General features: G+C 41.5%; 1 protein-coding gene across 4 annotated transcripts in view; it reads left to right on the top strand.

Moving 5' to 3' along the window:
- The window catches only part of WNT6 (Wnt family member 6), a 76,559-nt gene that overhangs the window by 45,577 nt on the left and 12,429 nt on the right, over nt 1-18,553 (top strand). For 3 of the 4 annotated variants that reach the window (XM_029605035.1, XM_029605036.1, XM_029605037.1), the window contains exon 3: nt 13,024-13,325. In XM_029605035.1, the coding sequence (XP_029460895.1) occupies nt 13,024-13,325 (302 nt within the window). Of the gene's footprint in view, nt 1-13,023; nt 13,372-18,553 lie in introns of all 4 variants that reach the window. The other variant, XM_029605038.1, reaches the window with a different exon arrangement.

The following is an 18,553-nucleotide window of genomic DNA, read 5'->3' as shown; positions in this document are numbered from 1 at the left end:
TCTGAGAGGGCCCCACAGGAGTCAGAGAGAGGATAACAGAGCAGAGATTCTCTGACAGGGCCCCACAGGAATCAGAGAGAAGGTCACAGAGCACAGATTCTTACAGAGGGCCCAACAGGAGTCAGAAGAAGAAATCAGAGCAGAGATTCTCTGAGAGGACCCCACAGGAGTCAAAGAGAGGATAACAGAGCAGAGATTCTCTGAGAGGGCCCCACAGAAGTGACGACTCTTCTTGTGTATGATAGAAGTTAATAGATACTGGAAGGGATTTTATTCTTGTGTATGATAGAAGTTAATAGGTGCTGGAAGGGATGTCTATTCTTGTGTATGATAGAAGTTAATAGGTGCTGGGAGGGATGTCACTTCTTGTGTGTGATAGAAGTTAATAGGTTCCAGAAGTGACGTCTCTTCTTGAGTATGATCGAAGTTAATAGGTGCTGGGAGAGATGTCTCTTCTTGAGTGTGATAGAAGTTAATAGATGCTGGAAGGGATGTCTATTCTTCTATATGATAGAAGTTCATAGATGCTGGGAGGGATGTCTGTTCTTGTGTATGATAGAAGTTATTAGGTGCTGGGAGGGATGTCTCTTCTTGTGTATGATAGAAGTTCATAGATGCTGGGAGGGATGTCTCTTATGATGTGTGATAGAGGTTAATAGGTGCTAAGAGCGATGTCTCTTCTTGTGTATGATAGAAGTTAATAGGTGCTGGGAGGGATGTCTCTTCTTGTGTATGATAGAAGTTAATAGATGCTGGAAGGGATGTCTATTCTTCTATATGATAGAAGTTCATAGATGCTGGGAGGGATGTCTATTCTTGTGTATGATAGAAGTTAATAGGTGCTGGGAGGGATGTCTCTTCTTGTGTATGATAGAAGTTCATAGATGCTGGGAGGGATGTCTCTTATGATGTGTGATAGAGGTTAATAGGTGCTAACAGCGATGTCTCTTCTTGTGTATGATAGAAGTTAATAGATGCTGGAAGGGATGTCTATTCTTGTGTATGATAGAAGTTCATAGATGTTGGGAGGGATGTCTCTTCTTGTGTATGATAGAAGTTCATAGATGCTGGGAGGGATGTCTCTTATGATGTATGATAGAAGTTAATAGGTTCCAGAAGTGACGTCTCTTCCTCAGTATGATCGAAGTTAATAGGTGCTGGGAGAGATGTCTCTTCTTGAGTATGATAAAAGTTAATAGTTGCTGGGAGGGATGTCTCTTCTTGTGTATGATAGAAGTTAATAGGTGCTGGGAGGGATGTCTCTTCTTCTGTATGATAGAAATTAATAGGTGCTGGGAGAGATGTCTCTTCTTGTGTATGATAGCAGTTAATAGTTTCCAGAAGTGACGTCTCTTCTTGTATATGATAGAAGTTAATGGATGTTGGAAGGGATGTCTATTCTTGTGTATGATAGAAGTTAATAGGTGCTGGGAGAGAGAAATCTCTTCTTGAGTATGATAGAAGTTAATAGATGCTGGAAAGAATGTCTATTCTTGTGTATGATAGACATTAATAGGTGGTGGGAGAGATGTCTCTTCTTGAGTATGATAAAAGTTAATAGTTGCTGGGAGGGATGTCTCTTCTTGTGTATGATAGAAGTTAATAGGTGCTGGGAGGGATGTCTCTTCTTGTGTGTGATAGAAGTTAATAGGTGCTGGGAGAGATGTCTCTTCTTGTGTGTGATAGAAGTTAGAATAGATGCTGGAAGGGATGTCTCTTCTTGTGTATGATAGAAGTTAATAGGTGCTGGGAGAGATGTCTCTTCTTGTGTATGATAGAAGTTAATAGGTGCTGGGAGGGATGTCTCTTCTTGTGTATGATAGAAGTTAATAGTGCTAAGAGTGATGTCTCTTCTTGTGTGTGATAGAAGTTAATAGGTGCTGGGAGAGATGTCTCTTCTTGTGTATAATAGAAGTTAATAGGTGCTGGGAGCGATGTCTCTTCTTGTGTATGATAGAAGTTAATAGGTGCTGGGAGAAATGTCTCTTCTTGTCTATGATAGAAGTTAATAGGTGCTGGGAGGGATGTCTCTTCTTGTGTATGATAGAAGTTAATAGTGCTAAGAGTGATGTCTCTTCTTGTGTGTGATAGAAGTTAATAGGTGCTGGGAGAGATGTCTCTTCTTGTGTATAATAGAAGTTAATAGGTGCTGGGAGCGATGTCTCTTCTTGTGTATGATAGAAGTTAATAGGTGCTGGGAGAGATGTCTCTTCTTGTCTATGATAGAAGTTAATAGATAATGGAAGGGATGTCTCTTCTTGTGTGTGATAGAAGTTAATAGGTGCTGGGAGAGATGTCTCTTCTTGTGTATAATAGAAGTTAATAGGTGCTGGGAGCGATGTCTATTCTTCTGTATGATAGAAGTATATAGATGCTAAGAGCGATGTCTCTTCTTGTATGTGATAGAAGTTAATAGGTGCTGAGAGGGATGTCTCTTCTTGTGTATGATAGAAGTTAATAGGTGCTGGGAGAGATGTCTCTTCTTGTCTATGATAGAAGTTAATAGATACTGGAAGGGATGTCTATTCTTCTGTATGATAGAAGTATATAGATGCTAAGAGCGATGTCTCTTCTTGTGTGTGATAGAAGTTAATAGGTGCTGGGAGAGATGTCTCTTCTTGTGTGTGATAGAAGTTAGAATAGATGCTGGAAGGGATGTCTCTTCTTGTGTATGATAGAAGTTAATAGGTGCTGGGAGAGATGTCTCTTCTTGTGTGTGATAGAAGTTAGAATAGATGCTGGAAGGGATGTCTCTTCTTGTGTATGATAGAAGTTAATAGGTGCTGGGAGAGATGTCTCTTCTTGTGTATGATAGAAGTTAATAGGTGCTGGGAGGGATGTCTCTTCTTGTGTATGATAGAAGTTAATAGTGCTAAGAGTGATGTCTCTTCTTGTGTGTGATAGAAGTTAATAGGTGCTGGGAGAGATGTCTCTTCTTGTGTATAATAGAAGTTAATAGGTGCTGGGAGCGATGTCTCTTCTTGTGTATGATAGAAGTTAATAGGTGCTGGGAGAGATGTCTCTTCTTGTCTATGATAGAAGTTAATAGGTGCTGGGAGGGATGTCTCTTCTTGTGTATGATAGAAGTTAATAGTGCTAAGAGTGATGTCTCTTCTTGTGTGTGATAGAAGTTAATAGGTGCTGGGAGAGATGTCTCTTCTTGTGTATAATAGAAGTTAATAGGTGCTGGGAGCGATGTCTCTTCTTGTGTGTGATAGAAGTTAATAGGTGCTGGGAGAGATGTCTCTTCTTGTGTGTGATAGAAGTTAGAATAGATGCTGGAAGGGATGTCTCTTCTTGTGTATGATAGAAGTTAATAGGTGCTGGGAGAGATGTCTCTTCTTGTGTATGATAGAAGTTAATAGGTGCTGGGAGGGATGTCTCTTCTTGTGTATGATAGAAGTTAATAGTGCTAAGAGTGATGTCTCTTCTTGTGTGTGATAGAAGTTAATAGGTGCTGGGAGAGATGTCTCTTCTTGTGTATAATAGAAGTTAATAGGTGCTGGGAGCGATGTCTCTTCTTGTGTATGATAGAAGTTAATAGGTGCTGGGAGAGATGTCTCTTCTTGTCTATTATAGAAGTTAATAGATAATGGAAGGGATGTCTATTTTTCTGTATGATAGAAGTATATAGATGCTAAGAGCGATGTCTCTTCTTGTATGTGATAGAAGTTAATAGGTGCTGAGAGGGATGTCTCTTCTTGTGTATGATAGAAGTTAATAGGTGCTGGGAGAGATGTCTCTTCTTGTCTATGATAGAAGTTAATAGATACTGGAAGGGATGTCTATTCTTCTGTATGATAGAAGTATATGGGTGCTAAGAGTGATGTCTCTTCTTGTGTGTGATAGAAGTTAATAGGTGCTTCGAGAGATGTCGCTTCTTGTGTATGATAGAAGTTCATATATGCTGGGAAGGATGTCTCTTAGGATGTATGATGGAAGTTAATAGGTACTGGAAAGGATGTCTAGTCTTGTGTATGATAGAAGTTAATAGATACTGGAAGGGATGTCTCTTCTTGTGTATGATAGAAGTTAATAGGTGCTAAGAGCGATGTCTCTTCTTGTGTGTGATAGAAGTTAGAATAGATGCTGAAAGGGATGTCTCTTCTTGTGTATGATAGAAGTTAATAGGTGCTGGGAGGAATGTCTCTTCTTGTGTATGATAGAAATTAATAGGTGCTGGGAGAGATGTCTCTTCTTGTGTATGATAGAAGTTAATAGGTGCTGGGAGAGATGTCTCTTCTTGTGTATGATAGAAGTTAATAGGTGCTGGGAGGGATGTCTATTCTTGTGTATGATAGAAGTTCATAGATGCTGGGAGGGATGTCTCTTATGATGTATGATGGAAGTTAATAGGTACTGGAAGGGATGTCTCTTCTTGTGTATGATAGAAGTTAATAGGTGCTAAGAGCGATGTCTCTTCTTGAGTGTGATAGAAGTTAGAATAGATGCTGAAAGGGATGTCTCTTCTTGTGTATGATAGAAGTTAATAGGTGCTGGGAGGGATGTCTCTTCTTGTGTGTGATAGAAGTTAATAGATACTGGAAGGGATGTCTCTTCTTGTGTATGATAGAAGTTAATAGATGCTGGAAGGGATGTCTCTTCTTGTGTATAATAGAAGTTAATAGGTGGTGGGAAGTATGTCTCTTATGATGTGTGACAGAAGTTCATAGATGCTGGGAGGGATGTCTCTTATAATGCTGGGTGTAATGTCTCTTATGATGGCAGATGAAATTTAATGTGGACAAGTGCAAGGTGTTGCATATAGGGAAAAGAAACCCATGCTTTAGTTACACGATGTTAGGTTCCATATTAGGAGCTACCATCCAGGAAAAAGATCTAGGCATCATAGTGGATAATACTTTAAAATCGTCTGCTCAGTGTGCTGCAGCAGTCAAAAAAGCAAATAGAATGTTAGGAATTATTAAGAAGGGAATGGTTAATAGAACGGAAAATGTTATAATGCCTCTATATCGCTCCATGGTGAGACCAAACCTTGAATACTGTGTACAATTCTGGTCGCCGCATCTCAAAAAAGATATAGTTGCGATGGAGAAGGTTCAGAGAAGGGCAACCAAAATGATAAAGGGGATGGAACAGCTTCCCTATGAGGAAAGGCTGAAGAGGTTAGGGTTGTTCAGTTTGGAGAAGAGATGGCTGAGGGGGGATATGATAGAGGTCTTTAAGATCATGAGAGGTCTTGAACGAGTAGATGTGAATCTGTTATTTTCACTTTCGAATAATAGAAGGACTAGGGGGCATTCCATGAAGTTAGCAAGTAGCACATTTAAGACTAATCGGAGAAAATTCTTTTTCACTCAACGCACAATAAAGCTCTGGAATTTGTTGCGAGAGGATGTGGTTAGTGCAGTTAGTGTAGCTGGGTTCAAAAAAGGTTTGGATAAGTTCTTGGAGGAGAAGTCCATTAAGGCTATTAATCAAGTTTACGTAGGGAATAGCCACTGCTATTAATTGCATCAGTAGCATGGGATCTTCTTAGCGTTTGGGTAATTGCAAGGTTCTTGTGGCCTGGTTTTGGCCTCTGTTGGAAACAGGATGCTGGGCTTGATGGACCCTTGGTCTGACCCAGCATGGCAATTTCTTATGTTCATACATGCTGGAAAGGATGTCTCTTCTTGTGTATGATAGAAGTTAATAGGTGCTGGGAGGGATGTCTCTTCCTGTGTGTGATAGAAGTTCATAGATACTGGGAGGGATGTCTCTTATGATGTTTGATAAAAGTTAATAGGTTCTGGGAGGAGTGTCTCTTATGGTGTGTGTTAGAAGTTAATAAGTGCTGGGAGAGATGTCTCTTTTTTTGTATGATAGATGATAATAGGTGCTGGGAGGGATGTCTCTTCTTTTATATGAAAGAAGTTAATAGGTGCTGGGAGGAATGTCTCTTCTTGTGTATAATAGAAGTTAATAGGTGCTGAGAGGGGTGTCTCTTCTTTTGTTTGATAGACAATAATAAGTGCTGGGAGGGATGTCTCTTCTTTTATATGAAAGAAGTTAATAGGTGCTGGGAGGAATGTCTCTTCTTGCGTATAATAGAAGTTAATAGGTGCTAAGAGCGATGTCTCTTCTTGTGTGTGACAGATGAAAGAAGTTAATAGGTGCTGGGAGGAATGTCTCTTCTTGTGTAAAATAGAAGTTAATAGGTGCTGAGAGGGATGTCTCTTCTTTATTTATTTATTTATTTATTTATTTTGTATACCGACATTCGATCGAGATATCACATCGGTTTCCAGATTACAGGTTGAATAGAGCGGGAACTGCCCTATTTTACATTGTAACAAGATAACAGTTGATTAAACAATTAATATATGAAACATTGTAACAGATGAATAAAATTAAAAAGTGGGTATAGAGATGTGGCATATAGCCTATATACAATATATACAATATGACTTGGTTACGAGTCATATTGTATGATAGACGATAATAGGTGCCGGGAGGGATGTCTCTTCTTTTATATGAAAGAAGTTAATAGGTGCTGGGAGGAATGTCTCTTCTTGCGTATAATAGAAGTTAATAGGTGCTAAGAGCGATGTCTCTTCTTGTGTGTGACAGATGAAAGAAGTTAATAGGGGCCGGGAGGGATGTCTCTTCTTTTTTATGAAAGAAGTTAATAGGTGCTGGGAGGAATGTCTCTTCTTGCGTATAATAGAAGTTCATAGATGCTGGGAGGGATGTATCTTCTTGTGTATGTAGAGTAGATGATGATCCACAGAGCGAGGTACACCGATGAGGTCCTTAGTGGAGGTGTAATGGTCCGTGAAGCGGGGTACACTGGAGAGGGTTCTCAGTAGTGATGATAGCGGTCAGCAGAGCAGGGCACGCTGATGAGGTCCTTACTAGAGATGGTAATGGCCCGTGGAGCGGGGTACTCACGGTGAAGGTCCTCAGTAGAGATAATAGTGATCCGCAGGGCAGGGAGCACCAGTGAGGTCCTCAGTAGCGTTGGTAGTGGTCTGCGAAGCAGGGTACACCAGAGGAATCCTTGGTAGAACAGAAGTAGGCCGTGGGGCGGGGTACTCACAGAGTAGCGAAGGTTCCAGGGAAGCCCCGGGGAATGGGGCAGGCAGAAATCCCAAGTGGTAGGCCCTCCGAGGAGCGGATAGCCAAGATGAGGAGATGGCCCCCGAGGATCGAGTTCCCTAGACGCCTATGCCTGGAAGCATGAACTGGAACGCAGGTCCTCTGAGAATGAGGTGGATTTAGCAAGAAGGGTTCTCTTTGCCTAAGGACTTCTGATGACAAGTGTTATGGTTGAGCGGTGTTTGGGTGAATCCTTGGGTACTGTGGCAGATGACTACGCCCACGAGGAGGAGCCCCGTGAGGAGCCACAGTACTAGGCTAGACTCAGAACGCACAAACACAGTTAGTTCTTTATTATACAGCTTGAAGAGTACCTCCAGAGGTGGCAGTAGTGAGGCAGTCTGGTAGTTGCAGTCTCAGGGACCTCGGCAGAGGGAGCCCTTCTCACCCCATTGGTATTCAAAGGTTCCGAAGCAGGTTTCCCAGCAAGGAAGTACTGTGGATGAGATAGACTGAGAGTTAGAGTACTCACTAGGTGTTTGCTGTAGGTATGCGATTCCACCAGGTTGTAGAAGAAAGTACAGGCACAGAGGCAGGGAGAGCAGGCCCTCGAGGAGCGAGTACCTGTTTCCTGTAAGGCACCTGAAATAAAGCAGAGGGCCCCCGAGGAGCGGGTACCCAGGTTAGCAGTTACTCCGTAGGGCAGAGAGAGAGCTTCCAGTGGCAGGACAGAAGTGGCAGAGTAGCGTAGACAGGAACGGATTCGAATCCAGATTCAAGTCCTTGCTAACTCAACGAGCTAGCAAATTAGAATAGGTTATATACCCGGATGGCGTGACGTCAGCAAGGGGGAATGCTCCCGAGGTTCGCGCCAAGGCTGGAATAAAGACGTGGGTGATGCGCGCACACCCTAGTAGGTACCTGGGAGGAGCATGGCGGGAGGCTACACCATAGCTGTTCCAGGGACGCCGGAGAGGTCGGCTTGTAGACACGGCGGTAGCCATCTTTCCTAGGTAAGCGGGAGGAGCAGTGAACAAGGTGAGGCAAACGGGGCAAAGCCATCTAGCACCGACGGACGCAACAACAAGATGGCGGTCGGTGGCATCTGTGCCGCCCCGGGAGGCCTGGGAGTAGTAGAAAGGCTGTCAGCAACTGGCGGAGGCTTCCAGTCTACCCTATGGAGTCAGGGAAGCAAAGAAAGAGGTGAGCAACAGTGGTTGCAGCTGTCTGCGACCGACAGGTATAACAACAACTTTTTACTAATAGGTCTGAAATTTCATTTTTTAGTTCTTTCAGAACCTGGGGTGTATGCCATCCGGTCCTGGTGATTTGCTATTCTTCAGTTTGTCAATCAGACCTACCACATCTTCCAGGTTCACTATGATTTGGTTCAGTTGATCTGAATCATCACCCATGAAAACCTTCTCCGGAACCGGTATCTCTCCAACATGAGAGGTCTAGAACGGGTAGATGTGAATCGGTTTTTTACTCTTTCAGATAATAGAAAGACTAGGGGGCACTCCATGAAGTTAGCATGGGGCACATTTAAGGCTAATTGGAGAAAGTTCTTTTCACTCAACGTACAATTAAGCTCTGGAATTTGTTGCCAGAGGATGTGGTTAGTGCAGTTAGTATAGCTGTGTTTAAAAAAGGATTGGATAAGGTCTTGGAGGAGAAGTCCATTACCTGCTATTAATTAAGTTGACTTATATAATAACCACTGCTATTATTAGCAACGGTAACAAGGAATAGACTTAGTTTTTGGGTACTTGCCAGGTTCTTATGGCCTGGATTGGCCAATGTTGGAAACAGGATGCTGGGCTTGATGGACCCTTGGTCTGACCCAGTATGGCATATTCTTATGTTCTTATCCTCTTCAGTAAACACTGAAGCAAAGAAGTTGTTTAATCTTTTCTTCTGAAGGATCATTCTTCCAATTTTTGAATAAAGATCTTTTGGCTAAAATAGCCTTTTCCACCTCACCTTTTAACCCTTGCCGGTAATCGTTTTGCCTTCCTTCCACCCTTCTTAATGTGTGGAATACATCTGGACTGTGCTTCGAGGATGGTATTTTTTAACAATGTCCACGCCTCTTGCATACTTTTTTGATTGGGTGACTAAGGAATTGGATCGAGGAAGAGCGCTCGATGTCATCTACTTGGATTTTAGCAAAGCTTTTGATATGGTCCCGCACAGGAGGCTTGTGAATAAAACGAGAAGCTTGGGTGTGAGTGCCAAGGTAGTGGACTGGATAGCGGTGATGAGCGGAGTGCCGCAAGGGTCAGTGTTGGGACCGGTCCTGTTCAATATCTTTGTGAGCGACATCGTGGACGGGATAGAAGGTAAGGTTTGTCTATTTGCGGATGATACTAAGATCTGCAACAGAGTGGTCACGCTGGAAGGAGTGGAGAGAATGAGACGGGATTTAAGGAAGCTCGAAGACTGTTCAAAGTTATGGCAGCTGAGATTCAATGCCAAGAAGTGCAGAGTCATGCATATGGGGAGTGGAAATGCGAAAGAATTGTATTCAATGGGGGGTGAAGGACTGATGTGCACAGAGCAGGAGAGAGACCTGGGGGTGATAGTGTCTAACAATTTGAAGTCAGCGAAACAATGTGACAAGGCGATAGCTAAAGCCAGAAGAATGCTGAGCTGCATAGAGAGAGGAATTTCGAGTAAGAAAAGGGAAGTAATTATCCCCTTGTACAGGTCCTTGGTGAGGCCTCACCTGGAGTACTGTCTCAGTTCTGGAGACCGTATCTCCGAAGAGACAGAGACAAGATGGAGGCAGTCCAGAGAAGGGTGACTAAAAAGGTGGATGGTCTTTATCAAATGACTTATGAGGAGAGACTGAAGAATCTAAATATGTATACCCTAGAGGAGAGGAGGAGCAGGGGGATATGATACAGACTTTCAGATACTTGAAAGGTTTTAATGATCCAAAGTCAATAACAAACCTTTTCCGTTGGAAAAAAATCAGCAGAACCAGGGGTCACGATTTAAAACTCCAGGGAGGAAGACTCAGAACCAATGTCAGGAAGTATTTCTTCACGGAGAGGGTAGTGGATGCCTGGAACGCACTTCCAGAGGAAGTGGTGAAGACCAAAACTGTGAAGGATTTCAAAGGGGTGTTGAAGTCAGGCTAACCAGTCTGTAGTTTCCCAGATCGCCCCTGGAGCCCTTTTTAAATATTGGGGTTACATTTGCTATCCTCCAGTCTTCAGGTACAATGGATGATTTTAATGATAGGTTACAAATTTTTACTAATAGGTCTGAAATTTCATTTTTTAGTTCCTTCAAAACTCTGGGTTGTATACCATCCGGTCCAGGTGATTTACTACTCTTCAGTTTGTCAATCAGGCCTACCACATCTTCTAGGTTCACTGTGATTTGGTTCGTACCATCTGAATCATTACCCATGAAAACTTTCTCCAGTATGGGTACCTTCCCAACATCCTCTTCAGTAAACACCGAAGCAAAGAAATCATTTAATCTTTCCGCGATGGCCTTATCTTCTCTAAGTGCCCCTTTCACCCCTCGATCATCTAACAGTCCAACTGACTCCCTCACAGGCTTTCTGCTTCGGATATATTTTAAAAAGATTTTACTGTGAGTTTTTGCCTCTACGGCCAACTTCTTTTCAAATTCTCTCTTAGCCTGTTTTATCAATGTCTTACATTTGACTTGCCAACACTTATGCATTATCCTATTTTCTTCTGTTGGATCCTTCTTCCAAGTTTTGAATGAAGATCTTTTGGCTAAAATAGCTTCTTTCATCTCCCCTTTTGTCTCTTATGTTTTATAATATAAGTTAATAGATGTCATTTATCTCTTATAGAAACATAGAAACATAGAATTGATGGCAGAAGAAGACCAATGGCCCATCTGGTCTGCCCAGCAAGCTTCATACTTATTTTTCTCATACTTATCTGTTACTCTGACCACTGAGGTCAGGGCCCTTATTGGTAACTTTTAGGTTCTAATTTCCTTCCACCCCCACCATTGATTTATAGAGCAGTGCTGGAGCTGCATCAATGTGAAGTATCAAGCCTAATTGGTTAGGGGTAGTAGTAGTAGTAACCGCCGCAATAAGCACGCTACTCCCACGCTTATTTGTTTACCCAGCCTTTGCAATTCAGTCCTTGTTGGTTGTTGTCTGAATATAAATCCTCTTTTCTTCATTCCCCCTGCTGTTGAAGCAGTGAGCTGCGCTGTATATGTATTCAAAGTGAAGTATCAGGCATGATTGGTTCAGGGTAGTAGCCGCCGCAACAAGCAAGCTACTCCCATGCTTATTTGTTTTTCCAGCCTGTGCAGTTTAGCCCTTGTTGGTTGTTTGAATATAAATTCTCTTTTATTTATTCCCCCTGCCATTGAAGCAGAGAGCTGCTTGGATATGCATTGAAAGGGAAGTATCAGGCTAATTTGGGTTGCGGTAGTAACTGCCGCAACAAGCAAGCTACTCCCTCGCTTTTTTGTGAATGCAGATCATTTTCCCCACATTTTCTCTTGCCATTGAAGCATAGAGCAATGTTGGAGTCACATTAACTGTGTGTATGTTTATTGAGTAAGGGTAGTAGCCATCATTCCCGCAAGCAACCCCCATTGCCTCTTCTCTTCATTTCATTCACATCCTCAAGACTTTACTTCATTTCCCCCCTTCCATTGAAGCGGAGCTATGCTGGATATGCGTGAAGTATCAGTCTTCCTCCCTTTGCTGTTGAAGCAGAGAGCTAACTTGCATTGAAGGTGAAGTATCAGACTTCTCCCCTGCCGTCGAAGCAGAGCTGTGCTGGATATGCGTGAAGTATCAGACTTTCTCCCTTGCCGTTGAAGCAGAGAGCTATGCTGGATAGGCATTGAAAGTGAAGTATCGGCTTATTTGGTTAGGAGTAGTAACCGCCGTAACCAACAAGCTACTCCCCACATTTTTTGTAACTGGAAATCCTTTTTTATTTTTTTTCCCACATTACCTCTTGCCGTTGAAGCTTAGAGTAATGTTGGAGACGCATTAACTGTGTGTATGATTATTGAATAAGGGTATTATCTCCAGGTAATAGCCGTCATTCCTGCGAGCCACCCAATCTTCATACACATCCTCTAGACTTTATAGATCCACAGTGTTTATCCCACGTACCTTTGAAGTCCTTCATGGTTCTGGTCTTCACCACTTCCTTCGGAAGGGCATTCCAGGCATCCACCACCCTCTCCATGAAGAAATACTTCCTGATATTGGTTCTGAATCTACCTCCCTGGAGCTTTAAATCGTGACCCCAGGTTCTGCTGATTTTTTTCCGACAGAAAAGGTTTGTCGTTATCTTTGGGTCATTAAAATCTTTCAAGTATCTGAAAGTCTGTATCATATCACCTCTGCTCCTCCTTTCCTCCAGCGTGTACATATTTAGATTCTTCATACTCTCCTCATAAGTCATTTTATGAAGACCCTCTACCTTTTTGGTCGCCCTTCTCTGGACTGCCTCCATCCTGTCTCTGTCTCTTTGTAGATACGGTCTCCAGAACTGAACACAGTACTCCAGGTGAGGCCTCACCAAGGACCTGTACAAGGGGATAATTACTTCCCTTTTCTTACTCGATATTCCTCTCTCTATGCAGCCCAGCATTCTTCTGGCTTTAGCTATCGCCTTGTCACATTGTTTATAATAGGAGTTCATAGATGTCTCTTGTCTCTTATGGTTTATAATCTGAGTTAATAGATGTCACTTTTCTCTTATGGTTTATAATAGAAGTTAATAGATGTCACTTTTCTCTTATGGTTTATAATGGGAGTTAATAGATGTCTCTTGTCTCTTATGGTTTATAATAGGAGTTAATAGATGTCTCTTGTCTCTTATGGTTTATAATCTGAGTTAATAGATGTCACTTTTCTCTTATGGTTTATAAGAGGAGTTAATAGATGTCACTTTTTTCTTATGGTTTATAATAGGAGTTAATAGATGTCTCTTGTCTCATATGTCTTTCTAGATATCCGAGAGACAGCCTTCGTGTACGCCATCACGGCAGCAGGCGTGATCCATGCGTTGACTCAGGCCTGCAGCATGGGGGAGCTGCTGCAGTGTGGCTGTGAGGTGATCCGCAACCGGGCCCCCCCACTCCCCATCACTGGAGCAGGCACTGAAGCGTCAGCCTGGGAGTGGGGGGGCTGTGGCGATGATGTGCAGTTTGGCTACGAGAAGTCTCGGCAATTTATGGATGCCAGAAGGAAGAAAGGGAAGAGTGACATCCGGACACTCATTGATCTCCATAACAATGAGGCTGGCCGCCTGGTAAATACCCAACACTCTACTCATAGAGTAATGCATCATTGGCCTGGTAAATACCCCACAATCTACTCATAGTATAAAGCATCATCTGCTTGGTAAATACTTTACACTTTACTTATAGAGTAATGCATCATGCACCTGGTAAATAACCAATATGCTACTCATAGCATAATGCATCAGGGGCCTGGTAAATACCCTGATATCTACTCGGGGTGTAATGCATCATCCACATGGTAAATACCCCACAATCTACTCATAGTATAATGCATCATCTGCTTGGTAAATAATTTACACTTTACTTATAGAGTAATGCATCATCCACCTGGTAAATAACCAATACTCTACTCATAGCATAATGCATCAGGGGCCTGGTAAATACCCTGATATCTACTCAGGGTGTAATGCATCATCCACATAGTAAATACCCAACACTTTACTCATAGAGTAATGCATCATTCGCTCTAATAAACACTCTGCAATCTACTCATAATATAATGCATCATCTATTTAGTAATGTAATCATCCACATGGTAATTACCCAACACTGTACTCACAGAGTAATGCATCATTCACTGTGATAAATACTCTGCTATCTACTCATAATATAATGCATCATCTACTTGGTAAATCCTTCACACTTTACTTATAGTGTAATGCATCATCCACATGGTAAATACCCAACACTGTACTCATAAAGTAATGCATCATTGGCCTGGTAAATAAACTATGAGTAGAGTGTGGGGCATTTATTAGATGGTCAGTAAGTTACATTCTGAGTCGATTGTGGGATATTTGTACATTACACTATGAGCAGAGTGTGAGGGAATGCACCAGCTGCTTGGTAAATGCCCCATGTTCTACTCATAGTATAATGCACCAGCTGACTGACTAATATCCTGAACTTCACTGATCGTGAAATGCACTGGCTGCCTGATAAGTAGACTACCACATACAGAACTGCAAAACAACCCTCATCAGACATGAAAGTAATCCAAAAGGGGATGGGGTCACTGTGTATAGAGAATTGATCCCTGCTTAAACTGCACGCTAGTCAATGAAATGGGATTTGTAGCAGTTTGGACTACTCCAAGGCACAACTGTATAATCACTTACCACAAGCATAGATAGTATATCATGTCCTTTTTTCAATATTTTGTATGTATAGATAATATATATTGCACTTTTAAAAATATATTTTATGCAGTTAAGAACTTGAAACCAATCTTCAAAGATTTATTATATCGCAATGATAGGGAGGATCAATTTGGTGGGGGTGTGACACTTTATGTCCGGGAGGGTATAGAGTCCAACAGGATAAAGATCATACAAGAGACTAAATGCTCAGTAGAATCTATATGGGTAGAAATCCCATGTGTGTTGGGTAAGAGTATAGTGATAGGAGTATACTACCGTCCACCTGGACAAAATGGTCAGACAGATGATGAAATGCTAAGAGAAATCAGGGAAGCTAACCAATTTTGCATTGCAATAATAATGGGAGATTTCAATTACCCCAATATCGACTGGGTAAATGTAACATCAAGACATGCTAGAGACATAAAGTTCCTGGATGTAATAAATGACTGCTTCATGGAGCAATTGGTTCAGGAACCAACAAGAGAGGGAGCCATTTTAGATTTAATTCTTAGTGGAACGCAGGATTTGGTGAGAGGGGTAACGGTGGTGGGGCCACTTGGCAATAGTGATCATAACATGATGAAATTTAAACGAATAACTGGAAGGGGGACAATAAGTAAATCTGCAGCTCTAACACTAAACTTTCAAAAGGGAAACTTTGATAAAATGAAAATAGTTAGAAAAAAAACTGAAAGGTGCAGCTGCAAAGGTTAAAAGTGTTAAGAACATAAGAAAATGCCATACTGGGTCAGACTAAGGGTCCATCAAGCCCAGCATCCTGTTTCCAACAGTGGCCAATCCAGGCCATAAGAACCTGGCAAGTACCCAAAAACCAAGTCTATTCCATGTTACCGTTGCTAGTAATAGCAGTAGCTATTTTCTAAGTCAACTTAATTAATAGTGCCCCCTAGTCTTCACTCCATGAAGTTAGCATGTGGCACATTTAAAACTAATCGGAGAAAGTTCTTTTTCACTCAACGCACAATTAAACTCTGGAATTTGTTGCCAGAGGATGTGGTTAGTGCAGTTAGTATAGCTGTGTTTAAAAAAGGATAAGTTCTTGGAGGAGAAGTCCATTACCTGCTATTAATTAAGTTGACTTAGAAAATAGCCACTGCTATTACTAACAACAGTAACATGGAATAGACTTAGTTTTTGGGTACTTGCCAGGTTCTTATGGCCTGGATTGGCCACTGTTGGGAAACAGGAACCTGGGCTTGATGGACCCTTGGTCTGACCCAGTATGGCAAGTTCTTATGTTCTTATGTCTTTCTATTATCTGAAAGTGTAAATAACCGATTCACATCTACCCATTCTAGACCTCTCATGATTTTAAACACCTCTATCATATCCCCCCTCATCCACCTCTTCTCCAAGCTGAAAAGTCCTAAACTCTTTAGTCTTTCCTCATAGGGGACCTGTTCCAGCCCCTTTATCATTTTGGTTGCCCTTCTCTGTACCTTCTCCATCGCAACTATATCTTTTTTGAGATGTGGCGACCAGAATTCTACCAGTAATCACGGTGCGGTCTCACCTTGGAGCGATATAGAGGCATTATGACATTTTCCGTTTTATTCACCATTCCCTTTCTAATAATTCCCAATATTCTGTTCAATAGGCATGGACATTGTTTAAAAATTATTTTAAAATGCAATCCTAGAGGCGCAGTCCATATGTATTCCACACATTAAGAAAGGTGGAAGGAAGGCAAAATAATTACCTTCATGGTTAAAAGGTGAAGTAAAAGAGGCTATTTTAGCCAAAAAAACATCCTTCAAAAATTGGAAGAAGGATCCATCTGAAGAAAATAGGATAAAACATAAGCATTGTCAAGTTAAGTGTAAAACATTGATAAGACAGGCGAAGAGAGAATTTGAAATGAAATTGGCCATAGAGGCAAAAACTCATAATAAAAACTTTTTAAAATATATCCGAAGCAAGAAACCTGTGAGGGAGTTGGTTGGACCATTAGATGACCAAGGGGTAGATAAGGGAAGATAAGGGAAGATAAGGCCATTGCAGAAAGACTAAATGAATTCTTTACTTCCGTGTTTACTAATGAGTATGTTTGGGAGATACCAGTTCCAGAGATGGTTTTCAGGGGTGATGACTCAGACGAACTGAACAAAATCACTGTGAACCTGGAAGATGTAGTAGGCCAGATTGACAAACTAAAGAGTAGAAAATCACTTGGTCCAAGTTGGTATGCATCCTAGGGTACTGAAGGAACTCAAAAATGAAATTTCAGACCTATTAGTTAAAATTTGTAACCTATCATTAAAATCATCCATTGTACCTGAAGACTGGAGGATGGCCAATGTAACCCCAATATTTAAAAAAGGCTCCAGGGGTGATCCGGGTAATTATAGACCAGTGAGCCTGACTTCAGTGCCGGGAAAAATAGTGGAAACTATTCTCAAGATCAAAATTGTAGAGCATATAGAAAGACATGGTTTAATGGAACACTGTCAACATGGATTTACCCAAGGAAAGTCTTGCTTAACAAATCTGCTTCATTTTTTTGAAGGGGTTAATAAACAAGGGGATAAAGGTGAACCCATATTTGGATTTTCAGAAGGCATTTGACAAAGTCCTTCATGAGAGGCTTCTAAGAAAACTAAAAATTCATGGGATAGGAGGCGATATCCTTTCGTGGATTACAAACTGGTTAAAAGGAAACAGAGTAGGATTAAATGGTCAATTTTCTCAGGGGAAAAGGGTAAACAGTGGAGTGCCTCAGGGATCTGTACTTGGACTGGTGCTTTTCAATATATATATAAATGATCTGGAAAGGAATAAGATGATTGAGGTTACCAAATTTGCGGATGATACAAAATTATTCAGAGTAGTTAAATCACAAGCGGATTGTGATACATTACAGGAGGACCTTGCAGGACTGGAAGATTGGGCATCCAGATGGCAGATGAAATTTAATGTGGACAAGTGCAAGGTGATGCATATAGGGAAAAATAACCCTTGCTGTAGTTACACGATGTTAGGTTCCATATTAGGAGCTACCACCCAGGAAAAAGATCTAGGCATCATAGTGGATAATACTTTAAAATCGTCGGCTCAGTGTGCTGCAGCAGGCAAAAAAGCAAACAGAATGTTAGGAATTATTAGGAAGGGAATGGTTAATAGAACGGAAAATGTCATAATGCCTCTGTATCGCTCCATGGTGAGACTGCACCTTGAATACTGTGTACAATTCTGGTTGCCGCATCTCAAAAAAGATATAGTTGCGATGGAGAAGGTACAGAGAAGGGTGACCAAAATGATAAAGGGGATGGAACAGCTCCCCTATGAGGAAAGGCTGAAGAGGTTAGGGCTGTTCAGTTTGGAGAAGAGATGGCTGAGGGGGGATATGATAGAGGTCTTTAAGATCATGAGAGGTCTTGAACGAGTGGATGTGAATCCGTAATTTACACTTTCGAATAATAGAAGGACTAGGGGGCATTCCATGAAGTTAGCAAGTAGCACATTTAAGACTAATCGGAGAAAATTCTTTTTCACTCAATGCACAATAAAGCTCTGGAATTTGTTGCCAGAGGATGTGGTTAGTGCAGTTCGTTTAGCTGGGTTCAAAAAAGGTTTGGATAAGTTCTTGGAGGAGAAGTCCATTAATGGCTATTAATCAATTTTACTTAGGGAATAGCCACTGCTATTATTTGCATCAGTAGCATGGGATCTTATTAGTGTTTGGGTAATTGCCAGGTTCTTGTGGCCTGGTTTTGGCCTCTGTTGGAAACAGGATGCTGGGCTTGATGGACCCTTGGTCTGACCCAGCATGGCATGTTCTTATGTTCTTTATTTATTTGAACAATTTTTATATACCGATTTTTTTTTTACTAGGAAGTAGTCAAAACGGTTTACAAAGGTGGACATACATAGTAAAATCCACCTTGACCTGCAACATAAAACCTACCAGGGATGGAAACCACATAAGAACAATTACTTACCGACCTCCTTTTGATGGCAATACACTTCAACTAAAACTGCAAGAAGAACTCACAAACATTGACTTTACAAACGCAGAAACAGCCACAACCTCATGGCTCAACATTACCAAAAACAAAATAAACCCAACCATCATA

The sequence above is a fragment of the Rhinatrema bivittatum genome, chromosome 6 (assembly GCF_901001135.1).
Source record: "Rhinatrema bivittatum chromosome 6, aRhiBiv1.1, whole genome shotgun sequence".
NCBI classification, from domain to species: domain Eukaryota; kingdom Metazoa; phylum Chordata; class Amphibia; order Gymnophiona; family Rhinatrematidae; genus Rhinatrema; species Rhinatrema bivittatum.
Note: the sequence above shows the minus strand (reverse complement) of the source record. Positions and strands in the feature narration are given on the sequence as shown.